The sequence below is a fragment of the Dermacentor andersoni genome, chromosome 5, assembly GCF_023375885.2.
Source record: "Dermacentor andersoni chromosome 5, qqDerAnde1_hic_scaffold, whole genome shotgun sequence".
NCBI classification, from domain to species: Eukaryota; Metazoa; Arthropoda; class Arachnida; order Ixodida; family Ixodidae; genus Dermacentor; species Dermacentor andersoni.
This window is the reverse complement of record NC_092818.1, coordinates 5,685,024-5,712,934: the sequence shown is the minus strand read 5'-3', so window position 1 is coordinate 5,712,934 and position 27,911 is coordinate 5,685,024. Positions and strand designations below refer to the sequence as shown.

The 27,911-nt window shown below is 44.7% G+C and overlaps 1 protein-coding gene across 1 annotated transcript in view; it reads left to right on the top strand.

The window, feature by feature from the left end:
• Window positions 1-27,911, top strand: part of LOC126529915 (uncharacterized) — a 934,270-nt gene that overhangs the window by 765,206 nt on the left and 141,153 nt on the right. The window contains exons 36-40 of the mRNA XM_050177364.3: window positions 4,380-4,487; window positions 11,781-11,888; window positions 13,933-14,148; window positions 14,834-14,887; window positions 22,829-23,028. Coding sequence (XP_050033321.1) covers window positions 4,380-4,487; window positions 11,781-11,888; window positions 13,933-14,148; window positions 14,834-14,887; window positions 22,829-23,028 — 686 coding nt within the window. The remainder of the gene's footprint in view (window positions 1-4,379; window positions 4,488-11,780; window positions 11,889-13,932; window positions 14,149-14,833; window positions 14,888-22,828; window positions 23,029-27,911) is intronic.

The following is a 27,911-nucleotide window of genomic DNA, read 5'->3' as shown; positions in this document are numbered from 1 at the left end:
CGGCGAATTGCCAATGTTTGAATGTTTGCCCGGTTGCGTAGTGCGGTTATGCTGACGTCACGTGAATGCTGCGAATACACAAACCGGAGAGCTTTATTTTGAATTCCCTCCAGTTGATTAAGAAGGTAGATTTGGTGCGGATTCCTGATAATACTGCCGTATTCAAGGATTGGCCTTACAAAGGTTTTATAACTTGCTAGCCTAACTTTGGAAGGTACCAGTGCAAGTTTCCTGCGAAGGTATCCCAGCTGTCTATATGCTTTTGAGCATGTCTGTTTAATGTGAACGTCCCATTTTAACGTGTTTGTGATGGTAACACCCAAGTATTTAACTGTGTTGGCTTCTGTTACATGTAATCCCATTAGATGATACGCAAATTTTAAGGGTACCTTTTTTCGAGCTATATGCATGGATGACGTTTTTGCTACGTTAATTTCCATTCCCCATTTTTGGCACCATCTGGCAATGTCAGTTAAAGAGGAATTAAGTCGTATCTGGTCGTTAATCGTCCGTACTGTGGTGTAGATGACGCAGTCATCTGCAAATAGCCTTACTGCTACGTCAGGTTCAACTTCAGAATGAATGTCATTACCAATATTAGAAAAAGAATCGGACCCAGCACAGACCCTTGTGGAACACCGGAGTAGACATCTAACTCTTCAGATTCAGTGCCATTTATTTTAACGTACTGACTGCGGTTTGAGAGATAGGCGGTTATCTAGTGTACTATGTTAGTGCCAATCCCAATATTCTTAAGTCTGTCAAATAATTTTGGATGGAGCACCCTGTAAAATGCTTTGGAAAGGTGTATGAATATTGCGTCAACTTGAAGTCTCGAGTTAATTACTGTAGCAAAGTCATGCGTTATTTCGAGGAGCTGAGTGACGGTAGAAATACCTTTGCGAAATCCGTGTTGTTTAGGGTACAGTAGATTATCATCTTCTAAGTAGGTGGTAATTGCTTTGCTAATAATATGCTCCAACATTTTACAACAAGAACTAGTGATTGAAATCGGTCTGTAAGTGTTTACCAGTAACTTATTGCCTCTTTTGTGAATCGGAAGGGCCTTGGCACGGAGCCAGTCCATCGGCAGGGTGGCTGTGTGAAGTGATGCTACGAAAATTGCATGCAAGAAAGGAGTTATCTGTTCTGCGTAACGCCACAGAAAAGCATTTGAAAGATTGTCAGGGCCTGAAGATTTTTTAACGTCAATCTGATGCAATAAATTAAGTATTCCTTCTTCGATTATGACTACTTCAGACATTGATAACGCAGAATCCGTCACAGTTTCGCTTTCTGTTAGCGCAGGGGTACGTGTGAAAACGGACTGAAATTATCTGTTGAATGTGTTGGCGACAGTGTGAGCTTCATCAGTTATGATTCCATTTACATCGATTTGAGTCACATGGTTCTCGGGCCTGGATAGGTAGCGCCAAAACTTTTGTGGATGCTGTGTCATAAAATTTATTAGTGTTGTTGAAAAAAAAACATCTCTTGCCTTCCGTAAAGCAGTTTTTAGCTCACCAGAAAGTCGTCGAATGTCTTCAGGATTACGTTTTTTCTTCCGCATCCTTTGCAGTTTTCTTTTTAGGTGGATCACGCTATGCGTAATCCATAGGGTTTCTGTGTTTTGTACGTTCTCTTACAATGTGTTATTATGTCTTTTAGTTTAAGCCATAGATTATTCACTGTACCATAATTTTCAATGGAAAAGGTTTCCAACGCTACTTCAAGGAAGTCGATGATGCTGACATCGTCAGCTCTATTGTAGTTTTTCACAGCTACACGTGATTCTGGAACTGGTCCGCTAGCACCGATAGTAACTGTTAGCAGCAGCAGTTTATGATCTGATATGCCCTTTTCGAGTGTGATGTCGGCTGTTAGAAGATTAGAGACAAATGCAAGGTCTAGTATTGAAAATGTTTGCCCTTGAATGCGCGTTGGCTCTGTGACAATCTGAGATAATGAAAAACTAAACGCCATATTCAAAAACAGTTCAGAACTACTAACCTCTCTGCTACCGGCTGTCAACGTACTCCAATCAATAGTGGCTAGATTAAAATCACCAGTAAGAATTAGTACGATCTTTCAACCTGCCACAAAGGAAGTCGTGGATTTTCATTATGTAGTCGTCGGACGCGTTTGGTTTCCTATAAGTACCGCCTATGAGCACAGGTGAATCATGGACATATACAGTGCACCACACACTTTCATGATCTGGAATACCTTGCTCTTTACGAAAACATAAGCCCTGCCGTACTGCTATAGCGACTCCGCCCCCGCGACTGTCGAGGTCGGAGCGGAGAAGAAAATAAGAGGGAGGAACTATTTCTGAATCATGAATATCAGCGTGCAGCCATGGTTTCGTTATGACGACAATGTCAGGAGAGTAAAGTAACAAGATATCTTCTAATTTTCGAGTTTTATTAACGATGCTCCTTGCAATAAAACATACTAAAGAAAGTGTATTTACAACTCCTGCTCGTCATGCGTTGTCAGCACTGAACTTCCCGGCGTCGTCGCGACCTACGCTGTTCAAAGGTAGCCTGCATTTCTGTAGTTCATTCCATATATACAGTTGATGGTTCGCTTTAAGCTTATCAAAAAGAAGTGTTAACTTATCACCAGCGTCACGTTCTGCTTTGGAGGACTGCCAAAGTTTCCTGCTTATGTCACGTACTGAGGCCGAGAAGTCTTCCGATATATATATCGAGCAATTTTTCAGCTTTTTGCAGTTACGAAGAACAGTCATTTTTTACGTGAAATTGTAAAACCTTATAATTACAGGCCTTGTGCTCTTCTCCTTCTTTTTCCCAATACGGTGTATACGCTCGACTGATCTCGTTTCTACACCGAGTTTGTCTTTGAATATACCGTTAACTACCGCTAGTTCCAGATCATTACTAGTTTCATCGCTTTTTTCTTCCATCCCATAAATAATATTGTTATTCCTACGGCTTCTGTTTTCCATGTCGTCTATTTTTTGGCTCAGGCTCTGGATATCATTGCTCATTGCGGTGACGTGCTTTTCGCACTGATCCAGCTTCTCACGATATTCTTTAAGCGGTGCAAGAGTAAATTCAATTTCTGTCAATCTAGATTGAACGCCTTGCAATCCTTCTTCTAAAGTGTGCTGCGAGGTTTGAATTTCCGTAACGCTTTTTAAGATCTCATCGAGCGTATTTGGGCCTGGATTTTCCTCGATGTCACCACTAAGCAGCAACAGCGAACGAACAATGCGGAAGTACTCGCAAACACGAAACAAAATACACTCAGGGCTTGGTAGCACCACAAAACGAATAGCATCACTTTTATAACACTTAGAAAAAGGACATTTCTTTCTCACCTGTACAAGAAGAAGAAAGTGGTTTTTCATGGCGTCCTTCGTGGTGCCACCAAGCCCACTGAAGAGGGCCTGCGCTTGCTGCGGCCTTTTGTACGCTTCGTCCGATGTCGCTGCTGTGACTGTTTGGCCGAAGCGACGGCGCAGCTGCGGCGTTGCGATCGTGCTTCGTGCTTGATCCACGGGAGGCAAGATTGGCGTTGTCTGCCGTGTTGATAGCCCAGTGGGGTGCTGCTCATGATGAAGTTGCTCATGATCATGAAGTTTCTAGACAGGAGCCAGCGTTCCGGAATCATGGTGCCAAACAATCGAAGACCGGTTGCAGTTCCGAGTAGTCACTGTCAGTCCGAGCAGCGTCTGTACAAGATGACGAAAGTGGTTTTTCATGGCGTCCTTCGTGGTGCCACCAAGCCCACTCATTTCTCGTTTCTTTTTTATTGTTTTTTTTATGTGTGCGTGTGTTGGCGGCAAACAATTAGCGCTGATCGGTGCGACATGTGACCATCTTGCTGATCGCACGTGGAGGCTTCTAATTCGAGCGTCCGTCGCGGTGTTCACTTTGTTTCACTTTTTCCATGCGTTGAACGGTCCGTATACTACGGTATCGCCTATCTGCTTCGTACGAATGGAATTCGAAATAACACTGAGCCTTGTAATACAATCCTTGTTCTTGGCGGTTCATGACATTGCAGCAGCGTCGCTGACGACACTTCGTTGCACGGGGCGTTGCTCTCTGCATAGGTCTGGCAGCTGAGGCGAGAACTATTCGAGGACGCTGTTTTAGCCTCTCTGTCCTAGGAAGACGAATTCTCAGCAACGTAGGTGCTACAGACGTGAAAAACACGCAATACGTGCTAGGAATAAAGAAAATTGGTGATTTGTATGTGATCGCCATGCAGCCAACTCAGGGAGTCGGATTCCGTCGCACTATATTTCTCGCCTCATGCCAGCAGGTGGCGACAAGCTTCTTTCAAAGCTCCAGCTCAGAAGGCCTATAAAGTAATAAATATGCAATTGTGCATCGTGAAATTCGCAGGGTGAAAAAGGCCAGGAAGGAAAAAGGGGCAGTGATGGCCAAACGGGTCCTCAGGGGCCTCCCGGACTCCAGGGCCCACCAGGAAGTACAGGAGAGCCGGGACCTATGGTAAGTAATGCAAACAAAAGGAAATGTGCCAGAGACTTTGTACACTTTGGCCTCAGGAAATATACTTGTCAATAATTCTAGCTGGCTATTTGTGGTGATGAGTGCTATATCCAATGATGACTTTCTGAGAGCACTGTTTCGTAAATGGCGATCGGAGAGCACTGGCAGGCGAGCAACACCACCAGTGCTGGGACGAACAAGATTGCCACTTGTGGACAGAGGAAACTTTCAGGCTGCTTCTTTGTTGGCGTTGAAGCGGATAAACTTTATGGGACTATAGCTCTAAAATGCATGAAGCTTAATTTTTAGACCGATGCGTTATAATTCTCGAAGAACTGCATATCCATCTCAAGCTGCGGGAAAAAAGAGAAAAAGGAACACTCTTTCGAAATAGCGAAAAACCTGAACTGTGGTAGACGACGAGGACGACAGGACGAGTATGTCTAACCCTTGCTGCCTTTTTGTATGGGGGTCTCGTATGTTCTAAAAATAGTCACTTGAACTGTGTAGTGAAGTGTTCTATGAAATACCACCTAGTGAGGTAAAATTATAGTTAGAAAATAAAGAAGGTCAATGACCAACGTCAAGATAACAATAAAATTGAACTGTTTATTTTTATTTTGACGTTCGCCAGGGACTTGCGTCGTTTTCTAACATGACTTGCACGAGTTGGCCATGGGTTCATTAATGCATGCATGGTGTAAATAACTCACGTAATAATTATGTAAGTTTATTACTGCGTTATTGCGATGTTATTAATTGTGTGGGGCAAGTGGGAATGATTGTGACTATAGGAAGTTGGAATTTCTTGTATTTCGTGGAGCTCAGGAATATCAAGTGTTCACCAGTCATTACAGCCATCGAGACCACTCTCCAAAGAAAAGTGGCGAATAATGTTAGTGATTAATCATTAGACAAGTGCTAACATTATTATTGTTAAGGTTATTAGATTAGTGCTAACATCCTCGACTTACTTTTGTGCTAACATCCTCGATCTTAGTAATTCCTTAAGTATTTTGCCAGGGCTTAGCGATCATTGTTTTGTTCATTTCCAGTTTAAAGAAAACGTCAACCATCCCAATAGCAAAAAAAAAATTTATTCGAGAATACAGTAAAACCGACTACACATCAATGAACACACAACTTGAAACTTTTGTAGAAGAATATATGCTGCATTTTGCTCTCGGTGCGTTGAACAGAGCTGGTGTCTTTTTAAAAATAAAGTTAAGGAATTAGTACAAAAATACATACCCATGCCAGTTGTTGGATATAACCACCGATGAGCGTGGTTTAATGCATCTCTAAAACGTATCTTGAACAGGAAGAAGCGGCTGTTTCGCCAAGTTAAAAGACGGAATAAAACTGATAGCTGGCGTGCGCATCAGCAAGCTTATTCACTGTTTAAAAACACAGTGTAGCTAAACGCGTTTTCTTTTGCAATACACTTCCATCTCTACTGACGGAAAATACCAAAAAATATTAGAAAAACGAATGTAACACAATATCGTTAACTGATGTAGATGATGCTGTTGTTCTGCGCGAAGAATGCTGTTCTGCACTCAACGGAGTATTTTCTAAATCATTCTTGCGTAAAGGGCTGCCCTGTACTTCTCCACCTGAAGTTGCTAAGATGAATTTTCCTCAGGTGGAGCCCTTGGTAACTGACTGCGATGCTGTCATGAACTTGACTCGTAAATTAAAAATTTCGTCGTCGTCAGGAATAGATTACATTAATTCCAAGTTTTAGAAAATTACCGGAGTGTACTCTTCTATAATTTTGTGCAACATCTTTTCGCAGTCTATTCTGTTGTGCTCATTACCAAATGATTTTAAAGTCGGCACGGTGGTTACATTATTTAAGTCCGGCGACGTGCATTTATCTTTCAATTACAGGCCGCTTACTCTAACAACTGTGCCATGCAAAATTCTAGAGCATGTAATATACGCTTATCTCATTAAGTTCCTAGAAACAAATTCATTCCTTTAATCTTGTCAGCATGGATTCCGTGAATCGTTTTCCTGTGATACTCAAGTTATTGCATTCACACATGACATCTGCGCCACGTTAGATAATGGATTTCACAACGACACCATCTACTTAAACTTTTCTGAAGCATTTGATTACGTCTCTCACCAATTACTTTGTCTAAAATTAGATACACTCAACATTGTCCGTAATGATATCGCATGAATTCAAAACTTCTTACTTAATAGAACACAATTTGCCTCTGCTACCACTTTTGACTCTTCACTTTGTCCTTTCAATTCCGGGGTTCCGGAAGGTTTTGTTCCCGGACCTCTGCCTTTTCTCGTTTATATTAATGATTTGACTAACCATGTAGCGCCCCCATAAGGTTATTTGCAGAAGATTGTGTCATTTACAGAGTAATATCATCAAATGCTGACACCATAAAATTACAATCTGATCTAGACAAGGTATCTAACTGCTGCGACACTTGGAAAATAAGGCTTAACAGCCAAAAGTGCAAACTAATGAGGATTTAACGCAATACTGCTTCGTCTAAACTATACAATTATCACTATGTGAACTCTGTACTCGAAGAGGTCACCTCCTATAAATTCTTAGGCGTTAACATAACATCTAATTTTTCCTGCAAAGACACATAAACCACATCACTAACAATGCTAACCACACGCTTGGTTACCGCTGTCCCAACTTCTCTATCGCCCACGTTAACTTAAAGCTACTTCTGTAGAAAACACTAATACATCCTTAGCTTGAACGTCCTTAACCTCTTCTGTCTGGGACCCTGGCCTAGATTATTTAACAAATGCAGTAGAATTTATGCAGAATCATAGCGCAGTTTCATTCTTACTAACTATTCTCGAACATCAAGTGTAACATCTGTGAAGGCTACTTCAAACCTCCCTCTCCTCTCATCCCGTAGAAAGTTAGCACGCTTATCACTGCTGCACAAAATGTATTACGACAATCCGAAATTAAAAAGTTAACTTTTCTCCGAACCTGCGTACATATAATCTTGGACTGACCATCACCATAAATGGAGCGTTCCACATTGTCGCACAAACGTGTTTTTTTTTATTAAGTTGTTCCTAAAGCTACTAATCAGTGGAATCATCTGCCGGCCTGAATTGTTAACATAACCGATACATCAGCTTTTAGAACTATCATAGAAAAATACATTTGTTAATATGGATTTTTTTATTCTTTTTATTATGACATGTCATCTGTACATCTTCCGTATTTCGTTCCACTCCCTTCTGTAACGCCTTCGGGCCTTGAAGGTGCAATAAATATATAAAATAAATACATAAACTCTACTCACTGGTCAACGTGGACCGTCCGGCACGCCGAGGAAGCCGCCCGAGTCCAAGGACTCTAGGCCGTCACCTAGGCTGGGGTGCTGATGGCTCCACCCCGCCCAAATCGCCGGACAATTCCATAAAGTTTTTACTTACTCACCAGCAAACATTAAAGTGCGGTAGGAAACGTGCAGTAGTAGATAACTTGTGCAAACTAAGGGCAGGTAGGGACCTTATAAAGAACGTTGAGAATAGCAGTAGTTACGTAAGAAAGTTCGAATTAATGCTATTAATACTGACGAACTGTGATCCGTTACTAAGATATTTATTTATCTTAGTGAAGATGTCAGTGTCACTTGAACTGAGAAAGATTTTATTAGGCCATGGCGAGATACGTTGTGATACACCATTGTGACATTGAGAAATAAGATATCTGTTTCAGTGTTAGTATCAATGTTTGAATGCAGGTGAAGAAGAAAGGTAGTTAATTGAGTTTTGCATGACAGACCTTTGTGGAAGCCGTGCTAAAACGTAGGAAAAAGACATTGGTGTCGAAGAAATTGATTACATGCGAGTATATGATGTGTTCGGTGATTTCGCAAGACGCCCTAGGTATCGAAATGGAACGCTAGTTTAAGGCTGCAGCATAGTTACGCGATTTGTAGACTGGAATGATTTAGCCCATTTTCCACACTTTCCGTAGGGTGCCTGATGACAGTGATTGGGAAAACAGTAAAGGTAAGTAAATCGCGGAGATATGCTTTCTGGTTTTAAGCACTTTAGGGGGATTTGATCGACACCTGAAGAAGAAAATAATTTGAGAATATCAATCAGCGCGGGTAAAAAATACTTGCCCAAAAATTATCTCCGGCATTGAAGACATAGTAGGAACAAGCAAAGTGGGATAAATAATGTATGTTTCGATGGTGAAATCAGACAAAAAAGCACTGTTCCACAGATTGGCACAGTCAAGGTCAGACAAAATTTCGCTATCGTGCCATGTTCTCAACCCTCGGGATGACTAGGGGTGTATTACTTGCAAGAAATTATTTGTTGTATTGGTTAGGATGCGAGGTAAATTTAAATGTACAATTAAGTGCTTCTGTTACGAGATAGGTGCCAAGTAGGAGTGTTCTGCTTCACACGATTTTTACTGTGATCTACGGCATGACTTTAGTGATGCGGAACAGACGTTTCTCTTCTTCTTGTCTAGTCGTTTAAGTGCATTTGTTGACCATGATTAGCGCGAAGTTAGATTATAAAAAGATTCTATGTTGCGGGGTTGTTCATTTTATTTCGGAAAAGAAGCTAGTTTTCATGTATCGAACAGTTTTGAAAGGTTTATCCAAATGTGTGGTAGAATGCAACTACATCAATGTCCTGTGTAACTTTCTTTTTCGCAGTTGGTTTTCCGCACTGGCTGAGGTACTGCAATGTACTGTAGGCATCAAATGATTTATGGCTGCTCGCTCACGTAGCTGAAAGTAGACATGCTTTCAGAAGAACAGGTTAGTATGAGGTCTAGGTTGCTGACAGTATCATTGGTTACCCGCGTTGGCTCAGTTATTATCTTGCAAAGATTAAAATTAGGTGAGAGGTGTGGTAATTGTTCACTTGCGGTACAACTAGTTCCTAAGCACAGTCATTTGACCAGTCAACGTCCGTGTAACTGAAGTCCACAAAAAACTACCTTTACGGATTCGTGAACTTTCTAATCATTGGTTCATCGCGAGAAAAATACTTTTCAGACAACGATAACAGACACCTAGTCGTAGCAGCTGCGGTTTAGAACGGACAATTAGCCATAGTGTTTCGAGGTTAGTAGCCACATCAATTTCTGAGCACATTAGCATTTATTTATTTGCAACAAAGACAGGCTTACGAATTCTATAGGCTTTCGGTGAGCGTTTCTCATTGGCTAATCTCTGTTGTTGCTCAGCTCAAGCCGCGTCATTCTGTAACGGAAGTTTCTCGAATGTTCCCGCTGCTTGTTGTCTGTCGTGTATAAACCTTGCTTAATCAGATTGCATGAGCGACACGATTTGTGTGGTACTTTCTGGAAGGCAAGCGAACAACAGCCATTGCGCTTAAGCTTTTGTGGAGCCCAAGTGAAACCCCAGAATTTTTTAAAACTTTGACGTGTCTTATATAATAGCCTGTTGACCCGCTTATCATTTCAATGATCCCCGCCTCTGCTCACCACTATCCTTGTACGTCAGTGCCACGTGCGTTGTGGCCACAAGGTCGCCGAGTAAACAGTTGGTTTCGTGACTTGCGTTGTGCCACTGCGGTTCGGCACTGTCACTACAAGCTGACAATGAGAATTCCACCGCTGCTACTGCCCTACCTATCTTTGCGAAAAGGACATGAAAGTTTGACATATTGCTCAATACTTCGCTCTCACTGATGTTGCTGGTAAGCCAAGTCTCGAATAGTATAAGTAACCCAACGCCGCGTGAAGACGTATGCAATACCTGCTCCGATGGGAGCGGGGCATGTTCGGAAGAAAGCTCCTTATGTTAGCAAAAGCAACCAATATGGAAAAATGCACACAGAGGCAAGTGCAACACGGTAAGATGTTTGCGGATGCCCATGTCATAGCTGTACTCCTTTTTCACGAATTGCGATGTTTCGCCAATAACGTGGCACTTTGAGTCGATGAACAGTTTTGTATATCGAACTCAAAAGGCTCCAGATTTACTTTGCACAAGAGCGATGAGATATCGGCACGTGTTTAGCACTTTCTTAGAAAAATTATCGCCTATGCTCTAGGCAGGGCCGCTTAATGCTTCAGTTATTTGATAGTATCGCTTTATGTCAAGAGTCAATGCTTGACAATAAAGGGCCAGTTGCGACCAGGACTTTACCATCTTAGGCGATGTATTCGCTTAAGTTCTTGCGCATGTGCTAGAGTAAAATTGAAGTGGTCAGAATAATGTCGAATGACCAGTTCTCCGGAAAGAGCAATATATTCAGCAGCGTCAGTATCATAATTGAGCGGTTTTAGGCATCATCAAAGTGTGCTGCAAGACTACAGACTTGGTGGACCGTGTGACCGCTGTCGGTTTTCACGGCTCCTAGGTGTTACTTTAGGGGTATATGTGGTTACTGTTTGTTGCAACGCCACTTCAACGTTTGCTAAGTTCAGACAGACCATTGTTGTTGTGGGAAGCTGATTTCTCGAATTTAGAACTTCTGAAAGAAGTTTAGCTGCCCTACCGATAGTTTTCTTACATCTCCACGCAGAACCGCCGTATCAGGTCCAGCATTCCTCGACATCGTCCGACAGCAGCAGCAAGGAACGTGCAACAGTAATGCACTCACTAGCTTGTCATTCGGCTCTTTCACGAGAAGGTAATGGTTCGATCGTTTTGCAAATACACTGCTTGATGAACCACCTGAATGGCGAATAGCAACGGGTTAGTGGATACTCTAGCGGCACATGCGATGGTCTTATAACTCGCGTGAATGATGCTGTCAATGCCGATGGTGCTTGACACGCTCGATCCACAGACAACGAAGACGACACTGGCGGTGGGTGAGTGCGTCGCGACCGGTTCATTGCACGAGGCGGCAGTGAGTACACCGTGCACGATGGAGCGACGACGGCAAGGCCATGACAATGCATCAGCATGACAGCGTCGAGAAACACTTACGTGATGAGTAGCTGTGAGTTATTGAATTATGAAGCGACACAGCAACTGATACAGCCTCACAGACCCCTCCGCCCTGTGCATTTGAATGCCATGAGAAACGCAAATGTGGAAATTATAGCAATGATCGATCCTATAGTAATACCTCACAACCCCATCTTGCGAATAGCTGGCGTTTTCTTTGACATATGATGAGCGCTGTAATGTACCACAGCATAACTCACCCAGAAACATCGCTGTCACCGGCAGATTTGTGTAGAACTCTCGCAGAACTCTCGAGGATAATTCAACAGCTAACTTTGTATGCTATCGGTGCTACGTTTGCAGTGTAATGCTTTGCGGTGTCATTGTACAGGGCCAGCCAGGCAAGGAAGGTCCTTCCGGCCTCCAGGGACGGCCTGGTGACAAGGGACCTGTTGGGCCGCCGGGACAGCCAGGGCCACCGGGCATCCAAGGCTTGCAGGTAGCCAGCCCTGTAGCACTTTTGTGCCATCGTTCAACTCTAGTATCGTGCGAGCTGTACGTCCTGTTCTGCAAATTAAGTCCTGAACATAAGGCAGCACGAGAGCTTGTTTCCCAGCGCCGTCTGCTCCTTTGCTATTGCCGATAATACTGTCCTAGTTGGGTTTATAGTATACCGCGCAAGGTTGTATAGGTTGAAGCACTGTCTTGTTGCAACCAGTCTTCACCTTACTCGTAAGGTGGTGAAAGTCACTCCATTCGGTGAAGTGTTTCCTTATCGCCACGTTCTTGTTTTCTGGATCACCACGGCCACTTCTCCGCATTGTGGTTTAGCTTACCTCTGCATATATATGCATTGCCACAGAGAATTGTTGTCGTATCCACATCACAAATATTGAGAGGTAGGTGTTTGTTGAAAATAGCAAACTTAAAACTAATGATGGCCCCTGAGCAAATACACACTTTTTTTGTTAGAATAATAAAGGAGCACCCGTAAGCCATGAATCGCTAACCTTACAGGATACATCGTAAAATAAACTGGCGCTCGCCTAAATTTTATGTATGAACCTTAGACGAGCGCCATTTTATTTAACAAGGTATCACCCTCGCCTGACAAGCTCTTGTCGAACTATGGACTATTTTAAACGATACAAAATATCATCACATTGATAAATCGTTTGAAACAGTATGTGCCCACTGACAGCGCTTCACCTATCATTTTCTTGCCTTTGCGTTGGCGATGTCTGTTTTCGATGCGCTATGTGGTTTTTTCTTGTTTGCTTTTCTTCACTTTTTGGCTTCTGTTTTTGCATATACTGAGGGTAGACATCAATAAAATTTCACTTGTGGCACAGCGTTCGTGTCGTCCTCTTGTCTCTTCGTCCCTTGTGTTCCGTTAAATGTTGAGGCTCTGAGCCACTATTGCCTTTTTTCTCTCTCGCTCGATTGTTATTGCTCAGGTTGAGACACAACCTACCCTTTAATAAGAAAAGCTATTCAAGCGTGTAATATTTTCTTTAAGGAATGAAAAGCCGCCGCGGTTGCTTGTGGCTACGGCGTTGGGCTGCTAAGCACGAGGTCACGGGATCGAATTCCGACCATGGCGGGGGAAGATGGTGGCGAAATGCGAAAACACCCGTGTACTTATATTTAGGTGCACGTTAATGAACCCCAGGTGGTCCAAATTATCGGAGTCCACCACTACGGCGTGCCTCATAATCAGATCGTGCTTTTGGCACGTAAAACCCCACCATTTATATTAAGGAAAGAAAGGGTTTATGCATCTGAGAGCGAGCTGAGAAACTAATCTGCACAAATTATTGCAGAACTAGATGATAACTGCACACCATTGCAATGCATTGTCAGCATTCCATCTATGAGCTAAGTCCTAAGGTTACGTAATTTAGAGATACCTGATGGAAATTAATATGAGAGAGTGCAGAAACATTAAAAAGCAAAAATGGTTTGCGTCTTGCCTTGAGAATGTTATGTATAGTAAGTACAACGCAGAAAAACATAGTATTGCACGTTTGCTCATTACTATTCATGTGGTGCAGGAATTCTCTTCTTTGACAAATGCTCTGTAGATAAAAAAGAATCCACAAAACAAAATAACAAATCATATTATAAAAAGGACCATATCAGAAAAATGTGCACGCTCCCTTTTATACATTCAAAGCATCACGCAGCATTTCTGCGCATACCTCCTAACATTTTTTTTTTTTGGCTCCTCGTCTATGCCGCGTGCTCTTTGCCATGTCCTTCTTTGAACACCATCTTTTTGTTAACCTCTAATTTGTATATGAGTTAATGTTCACTCGCCACTATTGGTATTATTTTAACTGTATTGTGCATTTATTCGACATCTCCACATCAATGTTACGTAAGTCAGATGTTGGAAATAAAGGTGAATTTGACATCGACTTTATATGTACACGTAAGCGCAGGCTTTAAGAGAGCACAAGCTATTGATACACATAATGTCATTTGTGCCGGTCATTTAACTGGGAACAAGTGAGTAGAAGCCAGGGATATCTGGTATGCAGGGTCCACCGGGCAGTCCAGGCCCTGCGGGTGCAACTGGAGAACGTGGCGAACGTGGTGAAGCCGGCCCTCCTGGTGTTCGCGGCCCACAGGGCCAGAGGGGGCCACAGGGTGCGCCTGGCCCACAGGGTTTCAAGGGCGATCGCGGCGCTGCTGGAGAGAGGGGCTCCAAAGGTCACCGAGGGCTTGTAGGACTCCAGGGCCTGACAGGATCAGCGGTGAGCCTTATGCTTACACTCACCAATATATCTCGCTAATGCTATGCTACCTGCGAGCGGAAGGCGGTTATCCTCATACGTGTATTTTTACGTTGCACCGTCAATGAGTACCTGGGATAAGAGCATCGCTTTTCTTGTTGCTCTCCCACCATGAAATCTACGTACTTCAAAAGTTCTGTTAAATAATCTCCTTGTGTGGGAAAAAAATGAAATCACTAATAAACTCTAAGTAAAAGGTTCCATCAGCTGCTCTAGATATTTCAATAGACACTACATGTGGTCGCATTTTGTGTATCTGACCTAAGCACTATTTTTGCCAAAAACTGTTCAGTCTACTGTAACCTAAAAACCTCCATTGGGACCACGCTATCCTTTGTTTGAGTGAATCTTTGTCTGAGTGAAACGTTAGCGGAAAGTCACTTTGATTTTAGAGCGTAGAAGAGATCTTGCTACTTATCCCATAGCCTCTGTCTTTTGTAAGATTTTTTATGCACATTATAAGTAGGAATGTTAATAATAAAGAGGGCCACAGAAAAAAATCAGAGACACTGATGACGTTAAAAAAGCTGGGTGTTATTCTATTGTCCTATACAGTACATACAGACACTCAATTTATAATTGCAACAATCAGAAATAAAATTTAGATAACGTAGCCACCCATTGTTTCTTTTATGCTTGAACACAGGGACCACCTGGTGCCAAGGGACCAATAGGAAACCCCGGGCCTCCTGGAGCACCGGTGAGTTGCACTCCTCGGTATTGTAGTGAATTTATGCTGAATGCGATCAGGCGAGATAATTCTTTTCAGATTTGGAACACCGAATATAGTCCAGTCGCACATCCTCGCAGAAGTTCTACATTTCAGTTAGCCTGTGAAAGATTAATCAGCAGTTACTTAATCGATGGATTTCATTGTTTGAAACAAATACTGCTCAGTAATCTCTCTTGTCAGCTCTATCGCAGCCACAACGCATAATGTTAGTGCAATAACAGTATACCACCCGGATTTTATTGTCAAGTACCAGCACAGTGGTGTGCGCCTCCCGAAGGCGAATGGTGTCGATAACATTGTCAATAAGAGTCCCAATAAAGCTGCCCACAAAGCTTACGTAAAAGACAAGTTTTTTTTTTTGGAATAAATAATGTTTTCTTGACAATACCGCAAGGCGTAATGAGGGAAGAAAAACACCAAAGAAGAAGAAGGAACTGGAGACCCGGTGCGCTAAACTTGCAACTGTTTATTGCGTGGAAATTTTTTATTCTCAGTGAATTGAGTACGAAAGCAAGTCACTTAGTGTTCGCTCACTTGACTTTGTACTGTGTATTCATTGATCAGGTCCACAGTATAACGGAAGCCCGTCTGGTGGAGACGATGCATATTCAAAAGAAAGATATCCGGGTACCAATTAAAATGTTTTAAAAGCGTGTTCACGTTTCAGCTCGCCCAGGGAAGCATTGCGCATAAAGAAACAAGCAGCAGAGTTTGCGCCATTTTTGTACGAGGCTCAAGACATCATAAGTTACGTGACATACATGGACGGCGAATTGCCCTGCTTACGATTAATAGTGTGCGTCGTGGTTTGGATGAGTAAAGAATAAATAAAAAGAGATAAAGACACCTACAAAGATTTCGTTCCTTGGCATTCACGCCAGAATTTTCACAGTTAATCGTTTGGGCACTAGTTGCGCAGTTTTGGGCTAAGACATTCGACGCAACGTGTTGATTCTGGACACCATTCCTCTGCTGTTTAAGCCTTGTCTTGAAGTTGCCGCTTTCTCCGACGTAGACATAGCGACAGTCCGCCCACGAAATGATGCACACCGCACCTGGGAAGTCGTCTTTTTCCATGGGTCTTTCACAGCAAGAGCTCGTGTCTGAGTTTCCGGGAGGGAACGTGCGCAGCCTGTACGTAATATGACCGTAGAACGGGTGCAAGGGTCCCATTTATGCCTTGTACGTATGGCATAGAAGAGCATGTTTTGATCCATGGTGGGGGTGAGTACTGCGTGAGCCAGCTGGTGCCCTACTGAGTAAATGAAGTACTCAGGATATTCGCAAGCCTTCAATTTCCGCCGCAGACGTGCATGTAGTCTTAGGCCATGTAGTCTTCCGCTGTTGTGGACACGTTTTTCGCGCGACAAAGAAGAGAGCCGACAACAGACCTCTTTTGCGAAGCAGGGCGCACTCCTGTGTAGTTGGGTTAGCGACAAGTGGGAGTTTGCTTCCTAAATACCTTGAATAACAAATTTTGGCCTTCATGTCTCCAGGAACGGCAACTGGCCTTCTGATTCTGCTTCTACAGTGAACTTAATCACTGCTTCCGTACTGTTCAGGAGAGCCGTGAAAAGGTCAAGGTTCTGTCACTGCAAGACACTGGAACATATCTGAAGAAGGCTTTCGGTGTCGGTGTAAACGAGGATAACGCCTCAGCTTCGATATCACTTCCATTGTTAAGCTAGCGACTGTGACTGCAATGGATGCCCTCACAGCCGCTCCGTTGATTTGCCAATAAAATTTATTTTGGAACGTGAAATATGTGTTTCATAGGCAAAACATCAGTAGACATTCTTCCCGTTCGCCATGACTAGGACGCTACCTATTGCCGCAGCGCCGACCGTACACAGGACCAGCCCGTGGCTGGTCCGCAAACTCATATCCGGAAATCTAAACGCCGCAACCGACGGAGGTGCACTTACTGTACGTCGAAACGCCGAAGATGCTCCGCCTACGACGAAGACACTTGAGCATATATCTCGACGACGTAGGAACGACAGGCCAGGGCACATCACGAGGAAGCCACGAAGGTGCACTGCTACAGAAGAACGCGATGCAGTTGTGGTGTGACGCCACGACATAAATACAATGCAAGACGAAGAACCATCGACCTCGACATGCTTTTCGATGGCCACACCGGCACCGCTCTGGTAGACACAACAGCCGACTATTTCGTCATCAGTGGACCCTTTGCCACCAAGCAGAAGAAAGTCAAGACATGGGACGGCCCTCACATCCGGACAGTGGCAGGACACCTTATAACGCCTACCGAAAGCTGCACAGCAAGAGTTACAGTGCATGACCGGATTTGCGCTGCGACCTTGGTCATCCTTCAAGGGTTCTCACGCGACGCAATTCTTGGCAATGATTTTCAAAATTAACACGGCGCAGTCATTGACCGAATGTGGAAGTCGATTATTCTGTCCACAGACCAAGCAATACCACTGGATAGGACTTATCCCGCCACGCTCTTTATACCCGCAGACGTAGAAGGCGCGTTATCGAGGGCATCCAACGTCTACAGTTTGACCGTGAAATTTGCGTCACAAGAGGACTTGCTCTACTGCACGGAGAACCCAAAGTGATGCTGAGAACCTATAGCCAGGAGTTCAAACACATCAACAAGGGCATACATACGATGGCACACATCGAAGAAATTGTGGAAACCAGCAATACGTTTATCTTCTCGGATCCTGTCGGATCTCCCTCGGCGGTCAAAGTTCGAGAACCAGTCTTCGACATAAATCCAAGTCTTCCCTTGAGTATGCAGCAACAGCTTAAAGCTCTCCTCCGGCGATACAGGCTGCTTTTCGACGTCATCGTGTATTCGAGCAACACGAGTTGCAAGACATCGCATGACTAAAGAATCGGCTCGACCACTCCGCCAGAACCCTTACAGAGTTTCGACGCGACAACGTGAAGCCATAAGCCAACAAATCGATGGAATGGTGCTCGACGACATCATCTAGCTGTCGAAAAGCCCGTGGGCATCTCTTGTATTCTCGCTGACGAAAAAGGAAGGAACCCTGCGTTTCTGCGTCGATTATTGTCGGTTGAACAAGATCGCAAAGAAGGATATATACCCTCTCGCACGCATAGTGATGCATTGGATGCTCTGTGCAACACTGAGAACTTCTCTCTGATAGATCTCAAGACTGGCTATTGGCAAATAGAAGTCAACGCGAGGGATTCTAAGCAGACCACCTTCATCACGCCAGAGGGCCTCTGCAAGTTCAAGCGCATGACACTTTGACTGTGCTCGGCACCTGCAATGCTCCAGCGCGTGACGAACACGGTGTTAGCAGGGTTGAAGTTGCAGGCCTGTCCGGTCTACTTGCACAACGTCGTGGTCTTCGCCGGGAATTTCGACGATCACCTTAGGCGGCTTGGAACAGTACTACAGACCATTAAGTCATCAGGGCTCACTCTGAAGCCGGAAAAGTGGTGTTTCGTTTACGATAAGCTTGTGTTCTTGGGCCACCTCATCAGCAAATCTGGAGTCCACCCTATTCTGCAGAATACATCTGCCATAACTGAATTTTCAGATCGAACCAAAAGAAAGGAGTGCGCAGATTTCTTGCCTTCTGTGCCTATTAGAGGCGCTTCGTCAAGAACGTCGGGTTTAAGTGGGGAACGCCGCACATGTAAACATTCAAAGAGCTAAAACGACGCCTACAGTCACCACTAGCACTCGCCCATTTCGCTGAAGCCGCGGCCACCGAAATACACGCTGATGCAAGTAGCCTAAGCCTCGGCGCCATCCAGCCCACAGAAAAACGGATTTCCAAGGTTCATTGCTTAGGCTGGTCGGTCGGTTCCGAAAGCGGAAGCGAATTGTTCTACGACGGAAAAAATGTCTTGCGATCATTTGCGCTACTACGAAATTTCGTTCTTACTTTCCCGGCAGGTCCTTCGTAGTCGTAAGCGATCACCACGCCTTGTGTTGGCTGGCAAAATAAAGGACTCTTCAGAATGCCTCGCACGTGGAAGTCTCAGACTCTGTAAATTTCATATCGCCGTCCTCTACAAATCTGGACGCAAGCACTCTGATGTCGACAGCCCATCACGCGCCCCCGTTGACCTCCCACCGCAAGGCGACGAGGATGACGATGCCTTCCTTGGCATCGTCAGCTGTGTGGTTGTGCTCTTTGATGTTTCACCCGTTTCACGACTCGCACCGCTCGTGCATCGTGCAGGGATGCACAAATACCTCAAAAACAAGCCCTGCAAGTTCCTTCCGGGTGCCTAGAGACAACAGGGGAGCGCGGACCCCAGGACATAAGAAGACGCATGTATACGCGCGGAAGGCATCGCTGAAGAACAAATGTGCAGACGCGAAGCTACAAAGCCTCATCAAGTATTTGGAAGGCAACACCGACGTTGTCCCTAGGGCATTTAGGCGAGATTTGTCTTTGATTTTCCTACTGAACGACGTCCTCGTAAAAGAGAACCCCCCATACGCGCAAACTACTTTCTCGTTGTGCCTGCAGCATTGTGGCCACCAATCCTGCACGTCGTGCATGATGATCAGACATCCGAGCACCTTGGATTTTCGCGTACACTCGCAAGGATACAAGAGAAGTACTGCCGGCCGCGCCTCACAACAGATGTCACCTGTTACGGCAAGACATGCCGAGACTGTCAGCAACGCAAGAAAACCCCAAAAAGGCTAGGAGGACTGTTACAGCCAAACGAGCCTCCTTGCCGACCATTACAACAAACCGGGAAGTTCCTCGAATGTTACCGAATATTCTATCCGTCGTCTGTTGTCGCCGAACATTGTGTAAGTTGATTGTATGCGCGACGGGAATTTCGTAGTAATTTCTTGAAGACACGTGGGCACCAGCGATTACTCTGGAACATTCGATTCCCCATGTATAAGAGCCGACGCCGGCCTCGGCTTTTCTGCTTCGTTGGCAGAGGTATTTGGCGCCATCCATCAGGAGTGCCGTAAAGCAATTCTGCTTCCCTTGCACGGCCCCCTAGATGGGCGCTTGTACGCGCCGGTTCAGGAGCCCGTGCCTTTTGCCCTTTCTTTCAACTCCTCTCGCCTTGCCCTCCTTCACAACTCCCAGACTTTCGACTGTGTCCGCGCGCGTCCGCCGGCCTGGCGCCAGCTTAGCCTGCTGCATGAGGTTTCATGTTTCGTTATCTGCTGTTATCTGGAAGTGTGCACTGCTGTGCGTTGACCGGCTGGCCAGTTCCGTCAGTTCCGTGGTCCTCGATAGCTGTGTGGTTGTGCTCTTTGATGCTTCACCCGTTTCACGACTCGCACCGCTCGTGCATCGTGCAGGGATGCACAAATACCTCAAAACGAAGCCCTGCAAGTTCCTTCCGGCTGCGTAAAGACAACAGGTGAGCGCGGACCCCAGGACATAAGAAGACGCATGAACACGAACACGGCCCTGGGCATGTGTGTGTTCCATGAGTCTCCGGACGTCGTCGCGCCTTGATTGTGCTAAAGTTCCCTCTCACCGGTAGAGAGAGCTGACAAATAGACGATCGTCCTCATTGTCACCTGGTCTATGATTTGTGTTTTCCTGGGCCAAGTCTTATTCTACAATTCACTAATCGCCCAGCTTTCCATTCCGCCCTCAGTGCTTTTTCTGTGTGTCACCATTCTACAAACGCACTAACAGCTGAAAAATTACGGTTAGTGTTTATTTATTATCTCAGTAATCGCCAAAAAAAAAAAAACGCGCGAACAACTTTCACGTGTACGCACGATACGCTTTTTTCTTTCTGGAAAGCATGACCATTGCAAGTGCCCTATATACAGATTTTTGCAGTTCGTGTTTATTACACAAAGGATGACTTAGTGCCTTAAGTGACGTAATCCTACTGCTAGTAATTACATTCGTGGTGAAAGAAAAGTTGTATTGTTGGCTCACTTCACCTGGTCTTTGATTGAAGACGAGGCCTTTCTGCGAATGTTTTATATGGGCTCCTACAAATGCTGATTACATCCCGCCCTCCTTGCCACCATTACTCAAGTTGTGCCCAAGTGCAAAATATGGTGATAATGTGTATTTCCGCTTTTAGTACAATGTTATTTTTGTTCTGCCCTGTCTTGTTCAATTGTTCAGTAGTAATGAAGATGTCACGCATTTCATATACCTTTTGCAGGTTTATAAGTAAGTACCCTTTTTTATATGGCTGTCAATAAAACAGTCATAGCATTTTATTCTATATTTTAGGTATCTTGCGTGTCATTGTTTTTACCATTACCAGTGAATTTTTCTATTCTTTAGTTGTCATGAGTATGTCATACACGTCGTCCAGTTTTGTGCAATATCTCAATGAGTATATCAGAAGCTCTATGGGCACATATCAGAAGCTCTTCTACACTTTGGTCTTTAGGTCATTATATAAATATAATTTATATGTGTGTGCATGAAGCAGCCTTTCGGTTTCCTTGATTTTTATTTTATTTCTTTTATTCCACTGTTTGTGAACTTTCGTTTTGTATAGTAGTCATGTACATGTAATGCATTTTTCACTTTTGTTCATTTTATGAGCGTGTTTCATGCCAGGTTATGCGGAAATATTTGTTTTCGGAAACACAAGTCAATAAAACGAGGCCAAAGATCTGTTATTTTGCAATTGGAATTTATATAAATTTTCTGGCATATGCTGGCATACTCAAAGTATGGACAAGACTGCGTGCGTGCTAGCGCATAAAGAACCCACTGTGCAGCGCGCGCTAGCTCACAAACAATGCCTGGGGTATACATATATATATATATATATATATATATATATATATATATATATATATACGTGCCGCGGACAGGCAAAAAGAAAGCAAAAGTGAAGGTACGCGGGGCATGGTGAAGGGTGGAAAAGGAGCGGAGCAGGTCGCCATAAAAATAAAAAAAAAGGGACCACTAGAATGAGGATCGAGGCGCCGTACGGCTGCTGTTCAGGTTGCCACGAGAACGTAAGCAATCGTGTGCGCCGCCATTTTGCCAAAGTATTGCCCTCCTACTAGGACTGTAACCGAAGGGGACCTGGGCGATAGCGTCGAAAGAGCGTCTGCCGAAAAACAGCCAATGGCAGCCATGCGCAGATTCAGCCCTGGGTTCGACGCGCTTGCCCCGCAGTCCAGATCTGGACTATCGCCGACTGTGTTCGTCGCTATTGTGCTTTGAGTGTAACTTACTTTGGTGGGCACAGGTTCGCCCAAGAATAAGTGAGTTTCGTCAGTCACAGTTTTGCGACGGTTTCCATCACCGTCACTACAACATGGCAATATATATATATTTATATATATATATATATATATATATATATATATATATATATATATATATATATAGTCATATCATGAGAAGCCAGCAAACACTGGCACCAAGGACAACATAGGGGAAATTACGTGTGCTAAATGGAATGAAGCAACGATAAATTAATGGAAATTAAAGGGGATGAAAAAACAACTTGCCGTAGGTGGGAACCGAACCCACAACCTTCGCATTTCGCGTGCGATACTCTACCTATTGAGCTACCGCGGCGCTTTTTTTTTTCATCCACTTTAATTTCCATTAATTTATTGTTTCTTCATTCCATTTAGCACAAGTAATTTCCCTTATGTTGTCCTTGGTGTCAGTGTTGGTTGGCTTCTCATGATATGACTAATAAAAATCGGGCCCCTCCGTTAACCCCCTTTCTTCTCGTTTATATATATATATATATATATATATATATATATATATATATATATATAGAACGTAGGTTCCGGACCGTGCTTTTTGAGGGCAGGACATTCCGGAGCAACTTGAGTACATGTATCGTAGTCTCCTCGGTTTCTCTAAGCGTTCAAATGAAACCTGACACGGCGAAAAGTAGCAACTTCCTGTTGACAACATGAAGGCATCGTGTTCAAGGTGTTTACTTTTGGACCAACAGGGTACTCCCGGGCCAAAAGGACCAGCAGGAAGAGACGGATCTCAGGGACCTCCGGGCCCTATGGGCGCCCCGGGTCCACGAGGGCCACAGGGAGAAGCCGGGAAGCCCGGATCATCCGGAAACCCGGGACCACCCGGACCTCCGGGACGGCCTGGAGATCCCTTCGGCTATGACGCTGCAGCGCTGCATGCCATTATGGGGTGAGTGAATGCGTGCCATTCTCGGCAAGTTGTCGGCGGTTCTTCCTTGACACTGCTACTGCTCTAAGAGATGCCTTTCAGCCAGGCACATTCCCTAGCAGGATCCAAATGGCAAGAAACACTGTCTCTATAACATATGACTTATGCATTATACCCCGCCGGGGCGTCTGCGTCAGCAGGCATTTGGTGGGTTGCGACACCACGTACCCGAGCATGCGAGGGTTGGGCCCTCCCGCGTGTAGCTGTGCGCGGCTTAGCAGTGTCCGGGAAAAGAGGATCCTGGGGTCGAGCCGATGCTGGGTCTTTGGACCTTTACGGCCTCTCGGTGGCGGCAACACAACTCTTTCGCCTACGCTTCACGTAGACGGCACCTCCAGATTGACCCGCCCGGAGGAAATCGGCAGTTGCCTTTTCCTGTCCTCCTCTTCGATCTTCGTCTTTCTGTCTCTCTTTTAATCATTCCTGTCCTCTCTTCACTTCTCCTCACTTCAAGCTGTCTGGGCGGCAAGGGTTAACCTTGTGTGGGGAGCCAACCTTGGGTATGCCATATTTGGTTATAGCAATGTCGTACAACTTGTGTTTGTAGGACCTGTGTCTCTAGGTCTTGCAGCGTCCTCTTGTTGGGCTCCACGGTGGGTGGCTGGCGTTGCTGCCGAACAATTTGCCTTTACATATGGAAAACTCATACCCTCCACACCCTGATCGTCCTCAGAAACGAGGGCGCAGCGAAGAAGTTCTCAAATTTTTTTTAGCCGAAACATTGGCAATTTTCCAAGATTTAATGTAATACATTCAGAGAAAAAAGAAGACAGTGAGAATGATCTCACCTATTCTCGTTGCAACGACACGTACTGAAGCTCCTGGCCCCGGTTATAATGTCTCCAAGTTGGCAAGCGGCGATCTTCTTTTAGAACTCCGGGAAAAGAAAAATGCACGAAAAACTCTCTGATATAGTATTTTTCGGGAGCATTCCAGTGACGGTCACACCGCACCGCACAATGAACACCACCCGCGGAGTCGTTTCTGATGCAGATCTCATGGAGCTGACTGAACCTGAAGTACTGGAGGGCTGGAGTGATCAAAATGTGATCAATGTCAAGAGAAAAAAGATAAGGCGCGATGGCTAGGATATTGAAACAAAGCACCTAATTCTAACTTTCGTATCAAGTATGCTACTTGGGACCATTGAAGCTGTGTACATAAATATCCCAGTCAGACCGTACATCCCCAATCCTCTCCGATGCTTTAACTGTCAAAAATTTGTCCACAGTTCACAGAACTGCCGAGGCCACCAGACTTGCGCTAAATGTAGTTCCCAAGAACACCTATCTGACAATTGCGCGATTACTCCACACTGCGTGAAAGGTCATGAGGAGCACGCCGCGTACTTGCGGTCCTATTGATCATGGAAGAAAGAAAGAGAAATAGTCACAATCAAAGTTAAGCTCAAGCGGTACGCAGAATGGTAGCATACCTGCCAAAGAACAGCTTTGCCGAAGTGGCGCGTCAAGGGGCAGCGCCACAACGGCCTCCGGCGGCTGTCCGACCCACACAGTGAGGCGGCAGTGACTCCCGTTCCCCGCTGCCCCGGCAGAAAAAGCGATCTACCTCTGGGATTGTGACATCAAATGTTTCGTCTATTGAGACAAGGCTTTCACACCAAACGAGCGCCTGTGCAGCGCCTCGGAAGAGGCGATGTACACAACCAGCCAGACTGCGCCGCCAGCGCCTAAGGAGCTACGAGCTTATCGCCATGGCTCCAAAAAAGAAAAACACCGCATCACGGTGCCTGGAAAGGGCTCTGTGAGCTAACTCCTCTTTCTTAAACACACAGCACCAAAACCACATCCAAGATAGATACACAAATAGTAAACTGGAATGTCAGAGGTCTCCTCCACAATCACGATGAAATTAAAGAACTCCTACATGAATATAGTCCTAAGGTGCTGTATGTTCAAGGAACACGCCTCAAACATAAGAAAAATAATTTTCTCCCACAGTACGCTATTTTTCGTAAACACCACGATGACTCTGCTGCGTGGTCCGGTGATGTGGCTGAGTTGAGAAAGGTGTTGCCTGCCGGGAATTAAAATTCTGTGCGCCCCTAGAGGCAATTGCTGTCCGAGGGGTGTTGTCTAACAAGCTAGTCACTACTAGCTCTAGATACTTTCCTCCGAATTACCAACTTGAGAACGCAGAATTTCAAAACCACGTAGGTGAACTTCCGGCGCGCTGCATAGTTGTCGGCGACTTAAACGCACATAACACTTTGTGGGGACACTCTCATTGCGACGCGAGAGGTCGCCTAACTGAAAACTTTCTCTTTTCCTCAGGAGCATGTATAATTAATAAGAAAGAGCAAACGTACTACAGTGCGGCACATAACACGTACTCGTCCATAGACTTAAGTATAGTAATTCTGTATTTTGGCTTGACCGTTCTAAAGAACCCCTTTGCGAGCGAACATTTTCAAATTATTTTAAACCTAACGAAGCAAGATGGGTGTTCGCCATTTTACGCGATGGGACTTGAACTTCGCCAACAGGCAACTGTTTAGAGAGTGACGTATTTAGGCTGACATAAAATTGCTGGTTTTAATGTAAACGACGCTCTTGCATATCTAACAGGTTTCATTATTGAGGCTGCAAATAAATGTGTCAAGCAAACTAATGGACTGGCAAGTAAAGGTCGTATCCTATGCTGGAACGACGAATGTAGGAAAGCACGACAAAATCGAAATCGAGCCTGGAGATTGCTTCGGAATTGTCCAACCACCGAAAACCTTATTCATTTCAAACAAGCCAAGTCACAAGGCCGGAGAACACGTCGGCGTGCAAAGAGAGAAAATTGGGACAGGTACATTTCTAGTATAAATTCGTACACGGATGAAACAAGAGTATGGAGTAGGGTAAATAACTCAATAGGTCGGGAGTCACATCCCCTACCGTTAGTAAGTAGCCAAGGTGATAGCCTCAAAAATCAGGCGGGTTGTCTAGGCAACACTTTCAACATATCTCGAGTGCATCGTACTATACGGAAACATTTCTAAGACTCAAAGAAATGGGCGGACGAGAACGGTTTCAAAATATACACCCAAAAAAGTACCTGCGTACTCTTTTCAAACAAGCGAGGGGCAAAACCACTGCTTAGTATTACGATCAAGGGAGACCAACTCTCTGGGAGCAGCCAACATAAATTCCTGGGAATCACTTATGCTCAAAGCTCACGTTTATTCCTAATATTCAAAATCTGAAAATATAATGTCTGAAAACAATGAACCTTCTGAAGCTTCTGTCACGCACTACATGCGGTAGTGATCGAAAGTGCCTTCTGAGCTTATATAACACTTGTCCGCTCCCGCCGTGATTACGGAGCAATAATTTATGATTCTGCAACAACAAGTGCATTAACAATCCTAGCCTTTCGTCCACATCTGGGTATCCGCCTCGCGACCGGTGCTTTCACGACAAGTCCAATCCAGAGCCTCTACGTAGAGTCAAATCAGTGTTCACTTCATCTGCAGCGGTCATATAGCAGTTTACGTATTTTCTCAGACCACAATCGAACATTGAACATGCTTGCTTTTCAACCATAAACGACATCGCCGCTGCTACGCTCTTCCATAACCGACCTGCAGTGAGGAAGCCGTTTGCTTTGCTTGTGAGGAACCTTGTTGAGGAAATAAGTGTTTCACGTCTTGAACATTGTCCTATGACTCAAGCGAAACTTTTACCGCCATGGCACTGGCAGCTCATAAACTGTGATAAGTCGTTTGTAGATGTCACGAAATATGCGCCAGAGGCACATAATAAAGTGAATTTTTCAGAACTCCAGTATAAATACTCTTGCACCGAGTTTTACACGGACCCTTCCAAGTCAGATGCAGGGTTTTCTTACGCAGCGATCGGGCCATCTTTCTCAGAATCTGCCGCACTGCACCCGGGAACTAGTATATTTACGGCAGAAGCCCATGCGCCATTGTGGGCAGTGAAGCATATATTGAAATCAAAACTTCGATCAACAGCCGTATTTACAGACTCTCTAAGCGTCTAAAAAGCCCTGAAATCACTCTGTAAACACAAAATACCCTGTAGTTATTGATCTCTGTTCCGATCTGAGTAGAGCGTACATATCTAACCAGCATATCATTATATGCTGGGTACCTGGCCATAGAGACACTGAGGGAGACGTTCTAGCAGACCAAGTGGCCATATCAATTACATCGCAAGTTACTCTTACCGCTGCGGTACCTGCTACTGATCTGAAGCCTGTCTTACGAAGGAAACTGCGAAACCACTGGCAACGCTTGTGGTACGCGGAAACAAATAATAAGCAGCACGTAATCAAGCCACAGTTAGGCTTCTGGCCTTCCGCAACAAAGTCACACCGAACAGATGTCCTATTCTGTCTTCTCAGAATAGGACACACATTTGACACCCATAATTTTCTATGCACTTGAAATGCGGGGAGAGGCTGGCCGCCCTCCAAGTCCTACTCGAGTGTCGGGGAGCCGAAGCTGAGAGAAAGGAATATTTTCCTCTGGCGTACCGTTATTGTGTCCCACTTCACCCGGCTATGTTAATTGGCAAAGAACCGATTTTTAACACCAAAGCAGTCCTCGGTTTCCAGAATGAAGTTGTCGTACATCTTATTAGTCCCAAACATTCGTAGCGCCTCCTCTCTTCTGAGGAGGCCGCTGTCATAGCAGTATTGTATAGCACATGCCTCTAGGCCCTTGTGTCTCAAGGGCTAGAGGCAAAAGGGCCTAAAAAGAATCACTGAGAAATGACTATTTTTAGGCCATTTTACAGTCACGTCACATCACCTTCATAGAGCGCATCATTCCAGTGCGAAATCACTAACACTTGCATGGCCCTCTATGG